This window comes from Portunus trituberculatus, chromosome 20 (genome assembly GCF_017591435.1).
Source record: "Portunus trituberculatus isolate SZX2019 chromosome 20, ASM1759143v1, whole genome shotgun sequence".
Taxonomy (NCBI): Eukaryota; Metazoa; Arthropoda; class Malacostraca; order Decapoda; family Portunidae; genus Portunus; species Portunus trituberculatus.
In genome coordinates this window covers 8,610,001-8,631,342 of record NC_059274.1, presented here as the reverse complement: position 1 = coordinate 8,631,342, position 21,342 = coordinate 8,610,001, and the positions used below count along the sequence as shown (strand labels likewise).

The window sequence follows — 21,342 nt, the reverse complement described above, 5'->3', positions numbered from 1 at the left end:
GTGCTTGCATCTACTGTACATGTCATTGTGAAAAGTGTGGAGTGTTTCCTGGCAAGGTAATGAGAGTGATGTCATCTGCAGCACCTTGGCCAGGCTGCTCGTGGCATGAGTCCCCAAGACTCCTTCCGTCTTGGCATGCTGGGTATGATGCCCCTCGCTGGCATGCCCATGGCTGCACATATGTCCATGCACCAAGGTATGCCCATGGCTGGCAATGTGCCCATGGCAGCCAATGTAGGTATGAGTGGTGGCATGCCCATGAACCCCGGCATATCCATGGTGCCGCTGACACCCACCATGCCGGTTGGGGTGGTGCCGCCAGCCACTGTTGGCATGCCTGGCCAGGGGGAAGTGTCAGGGGTGGCTCAGGGCGCATCAGGTGACAGGGTTCACTACCAGGTGGGAGGGGACACGTACTCCCTCCCTCAGAGACGCCCCACTTCCACCACCACCACCACCATCACCGCCAACAACAACAGCAACAAGGTACCAGGGCGAGATGGTGTGGCTGTCCTGGAGGTGGGCAGCTTGAGCTTCAGTAGGTCAGCTTTTAGCTTCCACACTTACCCTAGAGCTAGCTGCCTTACTCACCCTGGAAGTGCTAGGTGAAGAGCACACACTAGTGACTAACATTTAGACCTGTGGGGATCTCCAGAAGGCTTGATCGAGGTTACACATGTCATAGCTTCATAGAAAAAGTGTCAGTAGATATTAGATCATAACATTGTTTACATCATCAGGAAAGTCTCTGTGCTGGAGAGAAATGAAATTGACTTTGACTCCACAATACCAGCAAGTTTTATATCAACTTTTGGTCTTTATATCTAGTGTGCCATAAACTTCCCTCATTTGTAGCCATTGTAAAGGCTTGCTGACTCTTTCTCCAGGCTTATTCTGCATACCATAGCATAGAGAGCTTATTATTATGTATTATTTCTATTTTTTTGTTTACTTGACACTCATCTGCTGTTGTGTAAGACTGGATTCCTTGTGGGAGGATGAGAATCAAGTGGTGGTGCTCAGACTGACTCATGACTTGGTGTACAAAGCATCACCACCTCACTCAACAACTGGTGGTAGTGGTGGTGGTGCTGACATGGACCTGAAACTGCATATTTTTCTTCCTTTTCTTCTTCTCCATCCTTTACTATGGTTCATTAGTGTCTTTTCTATATGGCTCTGACCTCTAATTTCCTGCTTTCAGTCTTGGTCTTCTTCATAAGTCTCTCTCCTTTATCTTTCTTACATTAAAATTTTTGTTTCTTTTCTATCATTCCTCCATTCAAACTTTAGTCTTCTACATTAACCTCTCTTCTTTATTTTCCTTCTTTTTAAATCTTATCTTATGTCCTCTTTGTAAGGCCTTCTCTTCTATTTTTCCTCCATTGAGATATGTCTCTTTTTCTCAGACTGTTTTCCTCTTCCCTCTAAGACAAAGAAAGTATTGCCTCTGTCTTTCCCTCCCAAGAGAGCCTTTCACTGGGACTAGCTCAGTTCAGTGTGACTTGAAGCTGTACAGACTCTACTTCTGGGGCTGAGGATGGAAGGGGGCTGCTCACTGCTGCTATTTGTGTGGGTGGTGCTTCATGTATAAATCTTTTTGTTATTTGTAAATATTAACTTTTTTTTTTTTTTTTTTTTTTTATTATGTATTGATCATGTCTGTCAGACACTGATTAATTTTTTTGTGATCTAGTATTATGCTGATAGTAACAGTGAAGATGTAACTTGTCATAATACCATTTAAATATAGAACTATAAATTCATCTTCAGTAAGAAATAATGAAATGCTGGTAATAAAACAAATCTTATAAATAAACATGTACACATTAGAAGTGATACAATACTAAGGAGTCATTAACCACACATTAAATAAAACCTGTGGAAGGAACACTTGAAGAACACACCACACAACACACTAGATGTCACCTTACAACTAAATTACTCAAAGCCATTAGATACAATACTGCACTAAAAAAAAAAAACAATCAGTAACCATACAAATAAAATGAATAAAAAGAGAATCCCAGGAATGTACCACATACTGCAAATATCAGCAATTCCAATCAACTTCATTGAACACAGACACTTCACAATCCTAAGTCTCGTGCAAGCCAGGCATTACATCTGACTCTGCTGTCTGGTGTGGTGTTGCCTCAGAATGTATAGTCATTTAATTTGCCTTGCTTAATTTTGTTTTTCCTTATGCTAAATCTGATTTGCTGACTATTAATTATTTTCTTTAAGACTCTTAGCAGATCAGACACCCCTTATCAGAGGACTTAAGACTGAGAAAAAGTATTAAACAGTGAAAAATAAGGCAAGTTAACTGACTTTAGGCTGTAATAGGGGTAATGGCAGGTCTTCTTATGTATAGTACCCTTGGCCACTACCCCTTTTACATTAAAACACAAAAAGACTGCACCTCATCATGTTGTGTTGTGGTGGCCAGGTTTCCTTCCAAGAGCCGGAGCAGAGTGAGTTATGGAGCACTGAGAAGGCTGCAGCAGGAGGAGGAGCTGAGGGAGGCGCTGGTGGAGGTGATCAAAGGTTTATGGGAGGAGCACCTTTGTCTCCGCCTCCTCCTCTGGTCATGCCGGGCTCCATGATGGCCTCCCCCCCTATGTTCTCTCAGGCAGCTGCGCTTTCCTCTCCTGTCGCTGAGCAGTCACAGAAGAAGCACTCAAATGCGTCTGATGATGCAAAGGTATGGTGCTTCAGTCACTCATCATGCTATACTAGTCTGTCCTTAGGGTTAGCTTCAGAGTTTGATTTTAGTGAAGTGTAGAATCAGTTTGTGTAGAGAATAGTATTAGTAAGGTTAAATGGTCATAGCACACTCGCTGATATGTGTCAGTCTGCTCTTGGATTTGCATTTAACTAGTGTGCTGAAGCTTGATGGTTAAATATTACAATGACTATGGATTCAACAAAGTGTGGCAGAGCATATCAGAGCATAGTCTCAATAAATACATGGAACTGATAGGTCATATTAAAAAGTGTTGTATGGGAACATTAGAGACTAAACTTTTCATATTACAGTGCTTAAAAATGTTAGTTTCTTTAGTAAATGCTGCTTTAGTGTTTAGTCACCTATGCCAGAGTCCTGTCATCACCATAGCCATTGCTGCTGCTTTGAGACATAGCTAACACCACCACCACCACCACCACCACCACCACCACTGCTTTTCATGTTAGAGCTAAGACCACCACAACCTCCTCTGCTGCCACTGTCCTTGCACTGGCACACCACATTCCCATCTCCCACTGGCCAGATGCTGCACGACTTTAGCATAGTACAGCAGCCTTCCGATGGACAGCCCCAGGGACAGCTGCTGAGCCCCACTGAATCCCCCTGGGGTGGTGTAGTGCCCCCGCCTCCCCCCATGCCCACACATCTTAACCCTGAGGTGAGTATGGAGTGGGTGCAGGGTAAGAAATAGTCTCAGTGTGAAGGGACAAAGGTGAACCAGTGAACCAGTGTGTGTTGTGGAAGTGTGTCACCATTGAGAAAACAGAATAAAACCTGAGGGATATTATTTTTTTTAAAGTTTATGTAACCAATAGAAAACTAAAGATGATGAAAGATGATGCACCACACACTATTAAGTAAAGGTATTTAAGGCTATAATATTTCACTACAGTTTTTCATCCCACAATGACAATAAACCTGAGAAAAAAAACATGTGAGAACTAAATTTTCTTGATCAAGTTTATGTAAACAAAAGAAAATTAAAGATAACTTGACAGAGATTAAAAAGTGAAGGTATTTCAGACTACAAGACTTCAGTAAAGCATAACTCAACTGGTACTTTTTGTATGTACACTTCCCACTGCTTTCCTCCACCTGCATGTGTTCTCTATCCCAGGAGATGGCAGCAGGTGGCTTCCTGGACCCCTACCAGCGTGCCAAGACAGTCAGGATAGGGAAGTGGCGGTGGCCTCCCCCTAAAGGAGAAGAAGACCCCAATGATTCCTTCCTGCAGTTCAAAATCCGTCAGCAGTCCAAGAAAATGTCTAAGCAGGGAGAAGGCAAGGTGGGTGTTCTGCATATTAACTTAGTCTTTGTTTTCTATTCCTATTTAACACTGCAAAATGTCTTCAACTTCCCTCCCTCCCTCCCTCTTGTCTTAGTTTTAAAGGTGGCAAGATGAGTGTTCCATATATTTACTGTTTCTAATTGTTACTCCTAATCTTCTATTCTCAAAGATTTAACATTGCATAAGGTCTTATCTATCTTTCCCCTCTTTTTCCCATTTCTTCATTCCTGCCTTAATTCTTTTGTTTTTTCCTTATTCCCTTACTGCCTCAATTTAAAAGTTCCATTGAGTTGTCTTTCACTCTTACAATATTGCCAATTTTGAGAAAGGTTCCATAAAGTGACCATTGCCTTTCCTCACCGTCACTCAGGATGGGCAGCGGCTTGGCAAAGAGGAAAGCTTCACTATTGAGTGGGAGGAGTTTGAAGTAGGCGGCCCCAACACTAGCAGCAGTGCTGAACCATCCCCTCGCAAGGAGTCCTCATACCAGCACAGCATGCACCAGCATAGCTCTCACCAGTCACAGCAGGCCTCCCAACACCAGCACAGCAGCCAACACTCACAACACACCAGCCACCACTCACACCACTACTCCCAGCACTCCAGTCACCACCAGTCATCGCAGCATCACTCTGGCCATCACTCCCATCACTTGTCACAGCAACACTCACACTCACAACAGACTAACGGCCACAGCCACAGCCATGCTCACAGTGCCCACAGCAGCCACAACACCTCCAGGGATAAGATTGATGGCAAGGAGAAGGGTGCCAGGAAAAGAAGGGATTCATGGGGCAATCCAGTAGATGATGCAAAGAGTAAGGAAGGAATCGGGAAGCTCAAGATCTCTCGGGAAATGAGGGAGAAACTGGAAGCGTTGACCTCCTCTCATCCTTCAAGGTAAGCGAAGGTTGATGTTAAGGGTATTTGAATTGTTTTTTTTCTTTGTACCTGATGTTGATGATCTTTCTTTTTCCATTTGAGAAAACTAATAAAAAACAGGAAAACAATAATTAATAAACTTTCTAATGAGTGTTTCTCTTCTTTGTATTTGTTTTGAATAATTTTTCTTGTCCCATTTAAGAAATATAATAAAAAACAAGAAAAGAATGGTCAATAAGGTTTCTAATCAGCATTTTTTCTTCCTCAAATACAAACACAATAAAAGAATACACAAAAAAAAGGAATAATCACTCATTACCAAATTTTCACACTGTTAATTCACACACAGATCTCAGAAAGGTCCAGTTGTAGCCGCACAACAGCAGAAGCAGCAGACAAGAGGCATCAAGAAGCTGGAGGCCCACCGGCGCAACCTCCTGCAGCACCAGCTTGAGGGAGACAACTGGGGCTCTGTCAACTCCATCAAGAAGATCAAGCCAGAAAAGGGAGGCTCTGTACCACCCCCTCCCCCCGTGGCACCGGCTAACATGTACCTCAGTCGCCGGCCGCCTTCACCCACTGCCTCCTTGTCATCCCAGGAAAGCACTCCAGTTATTCCTCAGACTCGATCACCTCCTCCACCCATCCAGCCACCCTTCCGTTCCTCCGCTGCCCATGATTTTGCAGATTCTGCCTCTGAACGTCGCCAGTCTGTGTCCACAATGCATACAGAGAAGACTGAGCACTTTGAACGTGAGTTGTGATCTTGGGTTGGCTTGCTGAACACTTCCTGCCTCCCCACAGTCCAATGTTTCATTGTTCACTAATAGAAAGTAGCATTTGTAATCTTTTATATCTTATTTGCTGCATAACAATGTTCTTCTTAGTCTGTATGAGATTAAAACATTGAAACATTAGAAAAAATAAAGGAGGTAAAACATGCTTTCCCATTTCTGCCTATCAGCTTCATCAATGAATTGTGTATTCCATCAATTTTCTATTGATGGAATACACAGTTTGATAAATAAGAAAATTCCTCCTTTTGAGCTTCACAGGAGATAGATTGACTCATACACATTCATGTCATCTTTATTTACTAACTGTTCTTGTTCTGTCATACCAGTGGAGGAGTCGTCAGAGTTCCTGCAGGCAGTGGACAGCGCACCAGTGCTGATTGATGAGGAACTGGAGAAGAGGTCTTATGAGGGACTCAAGACCTGCCTCCTTCCAGCTCCCCACACCACTCACCTCACCTACAACCGCCGCCCCTGGTCCCTTGTTCTCAGGAAGGAGGTGAGTGTACCTTGCTCTACCTATTTGGTTAACTTGGAATCAAGAATGATTAGTGAGGTTTTGTGTCTTGATCTATATGCTTCTTGCTTTAAGAGTACATTGGTTAATTTGAGTTAGAGAGTAAATGGTTAGACTTAATTTATACCTTGTTCCATCTGCTACTTGTTGCCACATTGTTTGACTTCAAATAGAGAGCAAATGGTGAGACTTTTCCTTATCACTTCATTCTTACTTAGTCTCTCAACAATGCCTTCCCTTCTCATTTCTCATCCTGCACTGTCCCTTGTCCTCTTATCACCCCCACTCTTACCCATTCTTCTAACATTGCTCCTCTTTTTTTTTATCTTTCATCCTGCACTGTGCCTCATCCTCTTATCATCTCACCCTTACCCATTTTACTAACATTACTCCTCTCTTTTAATATTTCATCCTGCACTGTGCCTTATCCTCTTATCACCTCACTCTTACCCATTCTTCTAACATTACTCTTCTCTTTTATCTTTCATCCTGCACTGTGTCACCATCCATCACCCTCTGCCTTTCCTCCTGCAGCTGTTTGCCCCCGGGGAGGTTCTGCATGGAGAGGCCCTGCACCTAGTCTTCTGTCAGGTGGTACTGGATGTTTACACTGGCACCACACCAAGGATCACACCAGAACAGCAAGTGCAGATGAGGAAGGTCAGTTGAAAGGTCATTTATGTCAAGGAATGTAAAGCGTTTTATTTACAGAGACATCAATTAGTGTACTATTGACTTGAGTTTTGTTGTTAGGTAATGTTTTATCTTGAGTTCCATGGTCTCTAATAGGAGTTGTAAGGATTTCTGAGGGTTTTTCGAGATTCCAGGGGTAGTTCATTAGTTATTCTTTATCATAAAATGAAAAACGACCTGACTGATCATGTTCCCTCAATCTTAAATCATGGAAATCAGTGGAAATTGTAAGGATTTTTGAGGGTTTTCAGAATTCTAGGGATAGTTCAGCAGTTATTCTACACTATCAATTAGAAATGAAAAAATCTTATCACCTTTGTGGTCTTTGAAAGCAGTCCTGGTAAGAGAACCTTGTGTATCTGAGAGATAATTGTATTCTAACCTCTCAGAGGGATAAGTTTCATTGCTAGTACTGATCTCCTTTAATATTTCAACACATAGATGCTGGACAACCGAGGCATCACTCCCAACAACACCTTCTCTCCTCACCACAAGAATTCAGTCAAGAGGGAGATCATCGAACTTGCTAAGACCTGGCCACTCTACTTTGCCGCCATCTTCCCCGTCACTGTGAGTACCAATGCCTTATAGCTTAGCATTGTTTGCCTTTCACTAACTTATGTATGTGAGAGACTGGTTAGGATTCACTGATGTTTTGCCTTATTGTATAGCACTGTAATAATATGAATAGTGTTTACAGTAGTATCATAACCTTTGTATCTGAGAGGTTTGGTTTGGATTCACTGATGGCTTGCCTCATTATGTAGCCCTGTTTGTCCCCCAGTGTGGTAGTATGAATAGTGTTTAGTGTCATAACTTTTGTACATGAAAAGCTAGTTTAGATTTATTGAAATTTTGCCATATAGTGTGTGTTAGTCAGTGTAGTACAGTAAGTCCCCGTACTTGGCGAATTAATTAGTCTGGCGAAACTACCGCCAAATGCGAATTTCACCAAGCACGAGTTCTTTATACCATATAAATTACCTAAAAATTGCCTCAATCAGTCTTAGGTCATTGCCAAAGTCCCTCTTTTAACCCCTAAAATACCATCTTTCGAGCTGAAATAAAATCTTTTGCCTTCACATATTAGAACATATATATGATTTGTGATGTTTTCCTCGTCTTTACTCCCGTTTTTCCACCCGATTCCTTTGCTCACTTTCTTCCTTGCCACCACCACCATTGTCCTTACCCCAACCGGTACCACCTGTTGCGCTGGTAGAGGCCACGTTGGCAATAAGTCACCAGAATTCGTTCCCACATTAGCAGAACAGAGGGTAGCACAAGAAAATGACTGAAAGGGACTCTCACACTGCATTCTGATAGGTTTAGAGAGAGGTCTGATGTCACTGGGGAGCCATGTGGTTCACCATGCGGCCGCCAAAGGACCACCAATTTTGAATTCAAATTGCCAAGTGTGCACTCGGTGGTCCGTGGCCACCCTACTGCCAAAAGTGAATTTCACCAAGCTGAGATTCGCCAAGTGCGGGGGCTTGCTGTAATGTTATGTGAGAAATAGTATCATAACTTTTTTATTACTGATATTTGATGGTGTTTGATAGAGGGAGTGATGCATAGGAATATTATTATAAGTGTGTATGTATGATAGTAATGGTTGTGTGTGTGTCTGGCCCAGGGTTCACGAAAGACTGGGGAGGTGGAGATGCTGGCCGTGTCTCATTCTGGAGTGAAGCTGCTGAGGAAGGAACAAGGACACCACCTCACGATCCTCAGCTCATACAAGTAAGGAAACTCAATCCCTGCCTGCCTAAACAGTCTCTTAATGCCTATATATATATATATATATATATATATATATATATATATATATATATATATATATATATATATATATATATATATATATATATATATATATTTATTGTAAGATCCTTTAATCTTGCCTTACCTTAATCACTGATTGAAAAATTTGCTTAATTCACCCTTGTTACTTCCTTTGTACCATGTTATATCCTCTCCTTTCTCTCACATACCTGTTCTCTGATTTCTGGGCCTGAGGATCTTGCTTTTGTTATCCTTGTTACATCCCATATACCACTTAAAGACATCCATCACATTCCTGAGTTTACATCACTCTTGTTACTTTCCCTATTCCATATTATATCCTTTCCCCTTACCTCACATACCTGTTCTTTGATTTCTGAGCCTGAGAATCATGCTTTTGTCAACCTTGTTATATCTCTCATACCACTTAAAAACATGCATCACATTCCTTGTAAGTCTGTTTGCCCTCTTCTGATCACGTGAGAATTTTGCTTATCTTCGCAGCATCTCTTATTGTCCTTCTTCTACTTGCCGTTTTCCTCTATTTGTTTATTCTCTCCTTCCTTAGCCGTGTGGAGGAGGCCGAGTGTGGGCGGTCTGGGTCCCTACGGCTAGTGGTGGGCAGTGGGTCCAGTGCCGGCACCAGGATCATCCTCCACACACCAAGAGCCAAGCAGATCGCAGCACTCCTTGCAAAGTACCTCAGCATTGACCATCCAGTGAGTAGTCCTTTGCTTCTTGGTTTTGTCCTCTCTTCCTTTATTCCGTGATGGGGAACTCTGGAACTGCATGCCTATGTACTCTTTGTTTTGTCCTCCCTTTACTTATTCTGTCATTGTAAAAGAGCTGTCTACTTTGAGGTTCTCATATTATTATCCTTTTTTTTTCCTCAATAAATGTTTTTCATTTATCAAACAGCAATTTTTTTATGTATTTTAGAAGTTACAATATGATGAAATGTTTTTATTATTATTATTATTATTATTATTATTATTATTATTATTATTATTATTATTATTATTAGTAGTAGTAGTAGTAGTAGTAGTAGTAGTAGTAGTAGTATGTTGTGCCTTCACTAAAAAAAAAACAATATTAATTCTGTATGAAACAAGCACAAAGAGTTTGTAATTTTCTACAATAACAAAAATTTAAATTGAGTTCCTTAAGCATGAGAGAGAGAGAGAGAGAGAGAGAGAGAGAGAGAGAGAGAGAGAGAGAGAGAGAGAGGCATTTGCTCCACTGTGTGTGTGTGTGTGTGTGTGTGTGTGTGTGTGTGTGTGTGCGCGCGCGTGTGGAGTGGAGTGAGACAGTGTTTCCACTTTCAAGGAAATTTTCTTGTTTTAAGGAAATTTGTGTTAAAGAAGGATATTTTAAGGAACTGTGAAAATGTAGAGAAATCTAAGGAAACCTTGCCCTGTCAAGAAATTTTTTTAAGGAAATATCAATGTATATATGTACTAGGTATGTATATTTATATGTGTATGCACTTATACACAATAAACCTTTCATAACACGCTCAGAAGACCCACACATACAAGTAAACATACCCAGAACACCACTCCCACACATCCAAGACACTTAAAACACTCAAAACCAAAGCTCTTTCAAAACAGCAGGCAGCACCTCAAAATACCAAGAAACACTCAGAACGCACTAGATACACACAATTTACACCAAAACACACAAAAAGCACCATGCAATTCCTCAAAATACTAATTAACAGATGCAAAACTCATTAGAAATATCCAGAATGCACCAAAATCACTCCTACATACACCTAAGATACCCCCCTTCACACATATACACATACAACAAAAATTATCCCAAAACACTTAAAACATCATGGAACACCTGAAAATCTCCCCAAACACACCACCAACTCACTAGAAATACCCAATATATTTCAAACCACCCACATACACACCCAAAAGACCTCTCACACATACCTAAACCACTTAAAACACTCGACATTAACACTCAACATTAAAAATGCCCCTAAACACACTCAAAAACACATTCAAATGTTCAAATTCACCTCCACACCACTCTCAAGGTACATAGAATTTACCTAAAAGTATCTAACGCACACTGAAAACACACAAAATGCGCATAAAACACTACCAAAGACACTTAAAACACTTCAAATAAACCATTAAAACATTTAAGCACTGTACTTTATATAAAAAATGGCAACATTACAAGGGAAACTTAACTAAATATTACGGCTTGGCCCTTCTACTTTCCTTTCTTTTTTTTTCCTACTCCTCCCTTATTTCTCCTTTTTCTTCCTCTTATTGCTTCCATATACAAGCGTAAACCTAGAAAGACACAAAAACGCTTAGAAAACAACACTAGATATTAGGCGGTGGCGTAGTGGATAAGGTGGTGAGCGTGGGATCCGGCAGACGTCCAAGTGTAGGTTCGAATCCCACCACGTACAGCCTTAAAACACATTTGTCGAGTGGTTTAAAGTTACCTACATATCACCATGATACCCAGGTTCTAGGTGGTTACACTCAAGATGAGCTTGGGTGGTGATATGGATACCACTATAAATAAAATTGCCTACGCCACTAATGGGCGGAAGCTAATCAGCGCTTCCCATACATTTTTCAAGTGTGCCTACAGGCGCTATAGGCCTTACCGTAAAAAAAAAAAGGCAAATTATTGACTAAGAGGAGGGAGAGTTAAGTATTGTGGCTTAGCTGCCCCTCTTCCTCCTTCCTTTCTCCTCATCCCCCCTGTATTATTCCTTTCTTCTTCATTTTACTGCTACTATCTACACACCTGACCCTAGTAACACGAAAAGTCGTGGAAATCACTATTATTAAGTAAAATATTGACAAATGGGGTTGGGAGGGAGGGACGCCAGGCCGAGGCTATGACGAGTCACCCCCTTAAGTCATCAGGGAGAACGGGAACAGCGGTTACCTCAGCTAAATTACGTAAATATTTAAAAAAAAAAAAATACTTACAGAAAAAACGAAGCTACTGCCGAATGCCTGCATTTTATTACTTGATAGAAACTTTAAACAAATTTCCAAAAACATCAAAACATCCTCAGCCTAACTGGTTTTAAAGAAATGTCTAAATTAAGTACCTATGCTAAAGGTATAAAACATATTTTCACTCGTAAAACCAGCCATTTTGACTTTACACTTTTCTTGAAAAATATTAAACAGTATAAACAATCTTAAGCATCCAACACTTACCTGCAGCCAGACGTGAACGCATGAACAAATATTTAAGTAAGAAAAAAGCGTTAAAAGCTACACTTATTAAAAACTCTTGTGAACTCCAGCCATTTCCATTAGATAAGTATTTTAACACCCTTTATAGAGCCTAAGCGGTCTTTTGAGGCATTCTACAACGACCCAGACTGTGAAGCAGAAAATAAACGAACAAAATAAAAAATATATAAAATATACGTTTAACAGAACTGAATACCATTATAAAACCCACATATTTGACTCAATGGCAGTGTGACACTCTTAGGAGAGCATAGGCGATTCTGTGATAACAAAAAGGCCCAGTTATAGCTTGGAATGAAAAAGAATCCGTAAATTGTGAGATGAAAATTTTTACCGTTGTAAAGGCTCATATATACTTCATGAAACACCACATAATTACCGAACAGAGACGCGATAAATACTTAATATGCAATAGAATATTTATAGAAACCATAAAACATACCATGGAAGCACGCTTACGTAAAATCATCGTTGTGATATATATTGTTACGTCATCGCCCCTCTTCACTGTGGTCCCCCACTGTCTAGTGTCTCTGTCTACACGCGGCAAGGCAGGGGAGACCGAGAACACACGTAACACTTTACCTGCGTGAGCCACACGGAGGCCCAACACAGGACTTATCCAGGGTTCCCTGTAGGCTGCTGCTAGCGAGGAAACGCTCCAGTCAAAGCGCCTGGGTGGCGTATACCGTGTCCCTCACCTTATTGTATCCTCAGGGCGGGTTAGGTAAGCAGTGTGCAACCTCTTCCTCTGGCGACGCCCTAAGCTAGAAGACAACGCGGACTAGAGTATACAACTCCAGCGGTATAAACTTACCTGAGGCGTTTACATCTTTCTAACTCAGGTGACAAGGCCAGGTTTCTTTGGTTATCCTCCCTCTATGGTTCATATGCCAAACCCAGAGTCCTGAGCGGTATCTAGTCCCTTAATGCTATCCCAAAGGCAGAGAGGATCAGAGAAAACCAAGTCTTCTCCAAGCCTGTTTATTGCGAAGATAATTTGGTATATATATATATATATATATATATATATATATATATATATATATATATATATATATATATATATATATATATATATATATATATATATATATATATATATATATATATATATATATATATATATATATATATATATATATATATATATATATATATATATATATATATATATATATATATTATAAAAGAATAAAGTAAAAATACAAAGAGAATTACAATGGTAAAAATTCACACTATCATAAGTGGGTATGCTGGCAGAGTATTGTTGAGGGATGGCTTTACTTGGGAAATATAAAGGGATTCCAGTATTCTTAAACTGTTTCTATTACAGGTGGCGAGGATTTCCGTATCCTCGCCACCTGTAATAGAAACAGTTTAAGAATACTGGAATCCCTATATATTTCCCAAGTTAAGCCATCCCTCAACAATACTCTGTCAGCATACCCACTTATGATAGTGTGAATTTTTACCATTGTAATTCTCTTTGTATATATATATTGTTACGTACGCCACGGCTGCGGTTAACTGCTACAGCTCACTAGAGTGTTATTCTGGCAAAATCGCCAACTTTGTTACGGTCAGTACAGTGGGGAATATAAAACTTCACAGAGTCCCCACTACTATAACTCACAGCCACCGTAACCGTCAGGTTTTTTCAAGGTCGCCAACAGTGTATAATTTCCCCCACTGTAAGGGAATCTCCTTAGCAACTCCTTCTCCTCCTGTACCCAACCAAGTAGAATTTATAAATGGTAGATGTTATGTGTAACAGGGCGAGGCCTTAATACCCCCTAGAGAAACCGCCCACAAGGACAATTCCACCCACTTCTCTATGAAGTATTAATGCCTCTCCGCACGCCTTGTCCACAGACGGTGATGAATCACAGACTGGGACAACACGCGCAGTGTATATATTACTATACTATCCTACTACAACAAGTGCTTCCTAACACCTGTCAGACTGACACCCCTAGCCTACTACTACTACAATATATGATGTGTACAGCACATCCGGTGGTGTACACACAAGCCCAGACACCACCTACGGGTGACAACAGCCATACACGGAGTCCAGATACTCGTCACAGACAAGTCTGGCGGACGACAACTACGCACCACTGGCCGACATGAAGCCTCTCAGCATTCAATAGCGTGCGTGGCTACTACCACTACAATACAGTATACTACTGATATACACAAAGATGATGGGGCACACAGCCGCCCACCAAACCCCACTGGTGACTACAGCCACCAACAGCAACAGGACGAAACAATAACGCGTCCCTCCGTCGCCACACCGAGTGGACGAACGCACGAGAAATGCAGCCAAACTTGCCACGCTTCTCAGAACAACAAGCCCGTTGTTCTACAGCCACGGTCTACCGAATAACAAGCCAGCTACTCAAGGGAGGGCACAACTCCCAGACCGATGACTAGTGAGGACCTCGAAAAACCCAGCCAACACGCGTCTCTCTCACTGTGCCAGACTGACGAGAGTGGTGTCTATCTCCGCTGAAGGCTCACTTGGTACTATAAACAGTATACTACTGATACTACACAACAGATGATGGGGGCACACAGCCGCCCACCCAAAACACACTGGTGACCACGGCCACCACAACGACAAACAGGACGAGACAATAACGCGTCCTTCCCCGACGCCGCCACCCCACGAGTGGACGAACGCACAAGAAGTGTAGCCAAACTTACTACACCTCTCCAGAGGAACAAGCCTGTTACTCTAACAGTTACGGTCTACCCAGTAGCAAGCCAGCTACTCAACAGGAGGGCACAACTCCCAGACCGAGGACTAATGAGTACCACGAAAAACCCAGCCAACACGCATCTCTCTCACTGTGCCAGACCGACGAGAGTGGTGTCTATCTCCGCTGAAGGCTCACTTGGTACTATAAGCAGTTTACTACTGATACTACACAACAGATGATGGGGGCACACAGCCGCCCACCAAAACACACTGGTGACTACAACCACCACCAGCAACAACGGGACAAAACAATAACGCGTCCCTCCGCGTCGCCACACCCGAGTGGACGAATACAAACAGGAAATGCAGCCCCAACTGGCCACACTGTCCTTAGGACAACAAGCCCGCTGTCCTACACAGCTACGGTCTACTGAGTAACAAGCCAGCTACTCAAGGGAGGACACAACTCCCAGACCAATGACTAGTGAGCACCAAGAGAAGTCCAGCAACATGAATCTCGACTGTGCCAGAGCCACGAGCGTCCGTGTCCATCTCAGCTGAAGACTATCTTGGTACTGAGGCGAGGCTCGCAGGCACAATAAAATGGTGGAAACAAAGAGAGGGTGGTTGGCCGCACAGCGGAACAGCGACAGCCCGCGCTTGGGGTCGCCATACAATGGGCATATAATAAAATAATAAATTAAAGGGGAAACAAGGCAGTGCCCCTCACAATATATATATAACTACATGTCGGCACTAAACACCTTCTACCACCTTCCCACATGTATAACAGTGCCAACTGGCGCTTCCTCACTCTGTAGAACATAACTACATTAATCATAACGACATTACCCAGCCAGAAGTTTATACATTGGGTAATACATTTCAAAATACAAACAATCAAAAATTTGCATAAGACAAATAAATAATCCTGGTTACAAGAGAAAAAAAATATCCCCCTCCACACCCCAATTTTCTACTTACAGACTTCTACAAACGGGAGGGGGGGTTGATTTAAAGTCCCTTACGTAACAATATGAAAAAAAATATTAGAACCTTCCCCCCATGTACTGAAATGCAACTCTAATATTAGTCAACGTTTTATAGGCTAATCCAAATATCTTACTGATGTGTATTTCGGGTGTGTGTGTGTGTGTGTGTGTGTGTGTGTGTGTGTGTGTGTGTGTGTGTGTGTTCTGGATGTGTTTGGGGGTGTTTGATTGTGTTCACGAGTGTCTTGGGTATATAAGAGTGCGTTTTTGGAGTATGTAAGGTTTTGTGGGTGTGGGTGTATCTGGATATGTGGCAAACACGCGACCACCATCTACATACACTGCTACCACCACCAATACTGCCGTAGCGCCGTTTTACCTTTAACTCCGAGTGTAGGTTAGGCTTCCTCACTGTGGGCAACGATTTCCTAGCGGGTGGGCTTTGAGATAGGAGGTACCCCAAAAAGTAACCCCTTTAGCTCATAAATTTCCGTGAAAAGCCCACATGGTATTATATATATATATATATATATATATATATATATATATATATATATATATATATATATATATATATATATATATATATATATATATATATAAGGTAGCTGTAGATGTGTCTGTGATGGCAGTACGTGTCTAAAGTATAAATTATGATAACTATCTATTACTAAAGGTATCATTAATGAGATACTATACTTGTATAGATATCACATATCGATTTATTGGTCATTGTGATATCTTTCTTTTCGTTGTCCTGTCCAGCTGGAAGTTATGGGTATTTCTCATAACAAGTGTTTGCAGCTCCCGCGGGGAAAGAAAAACGAGAAATTTGAAAGGCATACTATGATATTTCTTTCATTCTCTATTTTTATAGACTATTCTTGATATGAGTATTTTTAACAATATACCAGGGTGAATTGATAATAAGTAGAGGAATATAGACATTTTTCATGCATATCTACCTATCTTCTTATCTATCTGCAAATTTATTTACTTACCTAACTGTATACCTCTCCGTCTATTTGTTTATCTGTTTATCTATCAATTTACCTATCTATCAACCTATCAAATATCCTGTTTGTTTATCTATCTTCACAGAAGCATGCGAATATTAACAAATTTGCACGGATGGGTGGTGGCAAGAGAGTGTTGGGGTGCGCGCTTACATTATACATATGTACTTTACTCGATTGCACTGAGAAATTGACCCCTCGCAAAAATTAAGCTATAAGAAAAAAAAAAAGTTGGAATGTCGTATGTATTTTGAAAAGATATCCATTTTAACTACGTAATACTGCCGTGGATTCACTCCCGCCATCCAGATTACTCTTAACTTTCGGTTCAACTTCCTCTTATTTCCTGCGGTGGACGATATGAGAGTTCAGAGTTCACTTTCTGGCTGAGGGTTCAACGGCCACCACCGAGAGAGAGAGAGAGAGAGAGAGAGAGAGAGAGAGAGAGAGAGAGAGAGAGAGAGAGAGAGAGAGAGAGAATATAAAGAGGAAAGAAGTGGGGAAAAGAAGAAAAAGAAAAAGAAAAAAGAAGAGGAGGAGGAGGAGGATTTGTTAAAAGAGGATATGGAGAAGACAGTGGAGGAGGAGGAGAAGGAGGAGGACTGTTGGATAGGATAGTGGCGTTGTCCTTCCTCCTTTTGTTGGCATGGGAGTAGGAGGAGGAATAAAGGCACAGGAAGCTATGAATTTCCACCTCCAGTATTGCTATTTCTCCTCCTCCTCCTCCTCCTCCTCCTCCTCCTCCTCATGTCCTTGCAGTCATAATCTTCTCATTTTCAGTTTCCTCCTCCTCCTTCTCCTCATGTGCTTTATATTACAGTCTCGGTTACCTTTGTTTCCACTTTATCTTATTCACATCTTCCTCCTCTTCTTCTTCCTCCTCCTCCTTCTCCTCTTCTTCATCTTAAATTTTTGGTTTCTTCTATTCTCCTTTTCTTTGTTTCCCTTTCATGGTATTCACATCTTCCTCTTCCTCCTTCTCTTCATCTTAAATAGTCTTAAGTCTTCCTCCTCCTCTCATATCCTGGCATTTATAACCTTTCTTTATTCGTCTTATCTTGTGCCATGTCTGAAGTCTGCCCTGGTACAGTGAGGGAGCAAAGCGTCTTAGAATACACTCCGCCTTAGTACACGAAGACGCTCAGCAAGTATTCTCAGTTTTCTCACGGCGCGGAAGTCTGCCATTAGTCCCGTGGTGGCAGCTTCCGGCCCGGCGCCTCCCCTGGTCCTGGCAAAATGAGAGAGAGAGAGAGAGAGAGAGAGAGAGGAGAGGGAGGTATAGGGAGTTATATCCTTGGAATCTTATAAAATGTTTTCATTCTTGTTATGATAGGAAGAATAGAAGGACGAGGAGGATAAACAAACCTTAAACATTAGAGGACAAAATAGCTAGTAATGAATAAGAAGACATTATATTGAGAAGGACGAAAAAATAAGGGAAAAAAAGAATGAAAATGAAATAAACGATAAAGAGTGGCAAAAGGAACACAATTAGCTATAGTTTACCTTCCTAGCGCTCTCTCTCTCTCTCTCTCTCTCTCTCTCTCTCTCCAAAACAATTCAGTCCTTTGCTAAACACCATCCCTTGAATACATATCTCAGCTCGAGTCACCGGGAAGCTTGTCTCGGAAATACTAAGCCTTTAGTTTCGGTTTAGAATGAGGCAACTTAGATACCCGAGACACGAGTATAACAAGGGAAGGACTTTGTGGTCTCAATAGCGAGGGGCGTGCGTGTCCGACTGTCCGTGCCTCTGCCTCAGTGCTATTCTGTAGTGAGGCTGAGTGATTGGAGGAAATGTTGCTGAGACTAGTGGTTGGCGCGTTGAGTGGCGGCGGTCAAGGGGACAAAAAGGTGAGTGAGCGCTGGTGTTGGTGGTGATGGCGGTGGTGGCTATGGTAGTGGTGGATTAAGAGAGAGACGCGGAGAAAAACATAACAATCAACCTTGGTAATTTTGACAGCTTGCATCTCTCCCACTCCCTCATCTTCCATCCTGTTCTCCCACACGTAATAGAAGCAGTGGATCTTTTACAAAATAGTCACGTGATAGATTTCCTGGTACCTGTTCTCATGTCATCACTGTAATCTGACCTATTCACTGTTACATAGATACTGAATGCTAGTGGTTGCGAGATAATGAGTACTGAATCGTCTCTATCTTGCTTGATCGTAAGGTATAAGAACGGGCCTCTGATTTTAGGAGCGTATTGAGAGAATGTAACAATGATAATTAGAGATAACATCTGATATGGGGAAGCAACTTGTGTGTGTACTGTACAATGATAACTATTTGGTAATTTTAATGACTCGGAACATCAATAACTCTAAAGTAGTAACTATAACTGTACTGATAACTATATAATAATTGACCACTCTAACTCTATTGATAAATGATAACTATGCAAAAACCCGAATGACTCGAAAACACCATTAATAACTATATATCACATCACTTTAAAGTATCAGATTGTTTCAAAACTAAATTAAACTCCTACAAAATAGTAAGTGTAAGAAGATGCCCACTTCTAATTTATAACTAAGCATTGATAACTATGCCATCATATTCCACCTCTTATCCTTCGTATTCGAATATCAAGTGTTTGGTGTAACCTCTGCATTTTATAACTTTTTGTCTCCGAGCAGTTTTATTTAAGCATTACTCCACGCGTGCCTGTGAATAGATAAGGTGGCGAAATTGCGACCTGGAAGTAGTAGTGGTGGTGGTGGTAGTAGTGGTGGTGTTTTGAAATGCGAGACTTGCGACTGGACGATGGTGGTTGTGATGATGGTGGTGGTGGTGGTGAGGTAAGAGAGAACTGTGATGGGTGTGTAGGTAACCAAAATAGTGGTAGAAGAAGAGGGAACAATGTGTGATTAGAGAGAGAGAGAGAGAGAGAGAGAGAGAGAGAGAGAGAGAGAGGCTATCGTTTTATTTTTATTCATCATCCTCGTCCAGTATTTAGTCTCATTACAGTGTTGTATCTCCCATTAACCCCTTCATTGCTATAACGCGTTTTCATGTTCATTCTGCTTACTATTAAGTGACTTTACACAGGTTCAGAAACTTATGTGGGGATTAAAATTGTGATGACTGGCCAGTTATCTTCTGACTTCCATAGACCCTTGCTAAATGTGAATAAAATCGCTTAATCACATCCAAAACTCATGGTAAAAATGTATCATAGTACTGAAGGGGATTAATTCTTACATTGTCCCCTTCACCAAACACCATTCATCAATTTCTTGCCATCATCTATAATCCCTCAACACCATCGTCTGCAACACTCTCTCTCTCTCTCTCTCTCTCTCTCTCTCTCTCTCTCTCTCTCTCTCTCTCTCTCTCTCTCACTTTCAATGCCATTACGTTCACGTTGCCTTCCCAATGCTCTGTATATAAAACATGCCACACGCGTCCTTTCTTGTCAGTAGCGCGTACCGGAGAGCGTGGGAAGGGAGTGTGTCGAGTGTGTCGTCTCTTGAAACTCGTGGCTCGCGCACTCGCTCTATTTCCTCACCTCGTGTTGGAAGCAAAGCATTAGTGCTAGTATGCTATGTTATAGTGTGTTATAAAGTGGTGTATTCAGTGTTCAGGAAGGAATTTGTGTGGTGGATTGAAAAGCAGATTATGAATATATGTTCGTGATGTCCCGTCTCTTGAAGTATTCGTCACTCGCCCTCGCACTCTTGTCGTGTTGGAAGCTTTTAAATGTGAATTTAAGAACTTTATAAAGTGGTGGGTTTTTGTGCTCTATTTATTCAATTTAGTGTTTTGAAAAGCAGACGAGTGTTGTTATAAGACTACTTGGTTGAAAATTACTGATGAAAATAACCCATATTAGAAAACAGTCCGTGGTGTTATGAATATTCTACCATGGTTATCGTGACGTATTGTGTGTAATTATTATTATTATTATTTATTATTATTATTATTATTATTATTATTATTATTATTCACATCTTACTTTGCTCCTACCATTGTTTCAACTCGTGTACTGCCATCACCATTCTTATCCCTCTCTTCTTCACCTACATTACCATTCTCATCCTCTTTGTCACCACATCATCATAACTTATACGAATACTGTCCCCCCCCCACTGTTCCCTTATTTATCCTGCTTTCATTCTTCCTTCCCATACATACAGCTACTGCTGTTACCATCGCCCCCTACACAACCTGACATCCTTTCCTATGAGTGAATTGGTGTTAATGTGAATTAATTACACAGCTGATGCAAAAAAGCGTGACGATCAGAGAGAGAGAGAGAGAGAGAGAGAGAAAATAACAAAAAATATAATGATCAGGAATACACACGCACGCATGATAAGCTATTATTGGCCAGAGAGAGAGAGAGAGAGAGAGTAGGTGGGTGATGTATTTTGGGGAATTTGTCACACATTAGTACAGGCAAATTACTTGGCATAGATAATACACGTATACCGTTACTCACTGATGGAGAAATTTTGGTGAACAGGATGAAACTTCTCAATACAGTTAGCTAGGAAGGAGCGGGGTTGTAAATAAATGCGTAGCTAGAAAAAATAAGTTAATAAATACAGGTGGATGGAGATAAGTACAGGGCGAATAAAGAGATACAACGTGGTAGTATATTATATTAAACAGATGTTGATAAATGAAAGCAACACACACACACACACACAC

At 41.2% G+C, this 21,342-nt stretch overlaps 1 protein-coding gene across 3 annotated transcripts in view; it reads left to right on the top strand.

Moving 5' to 3' along the window:
- LOC123506565 (unconventional myosin-XV-like) overlaps window positions 1-21,342 on the top strand; it is a 98,138-nt gene that overhangs the window by 59,398 nt on the left and 17,398 nt on the right. For 2 of the 3 annotated variants that reach the window (XM_045258767.1, XM_045258766.1), the window contains exons 30-40: window positions 82-486; window positions 2,453-2,707; window positions 3,276-3,410; window positions 3,870-4,037; window positions 4,411-4,940; window positions 5,272-5,675; window positions 6,046-6,215; window positions 6,768-6,893; window positions 7,368-7,496; window positions 8,563-8,669; window positions 9,280-9,430. In XM_045258767.1, the coding sequence (XP_045114702.1) occupies window positions 82-486; window positions 2,453-2,707; window positions 3,276-3,410; window positions 3,870-4,037; window positions 4,411-4,940; window positions 5,272-5,675; window positions 6,046-6,215; window positions 6,768-6,893; window positions 7,368-7,496; window positions 8,563-8,669; window positions 9,280-9,430 (2,580 nt within the window). The remainder of the gene's footprint in view (window positions 1-81; window positions 487-2,452; window positions 2,708-3,275; window positions 3,411-3,869; window positions 4,038-4,410; window positions 4,941-5,271; window positions 5,676-6,045; window positions 6,216-6,767; window positions 6,894-7,367; window positions 7,497-8,562; window positions 8,670-9,279; window positions 9,431-21,342) is intronic. The other variant, XM_045258768.1, reaches the window with a different exon arrangement.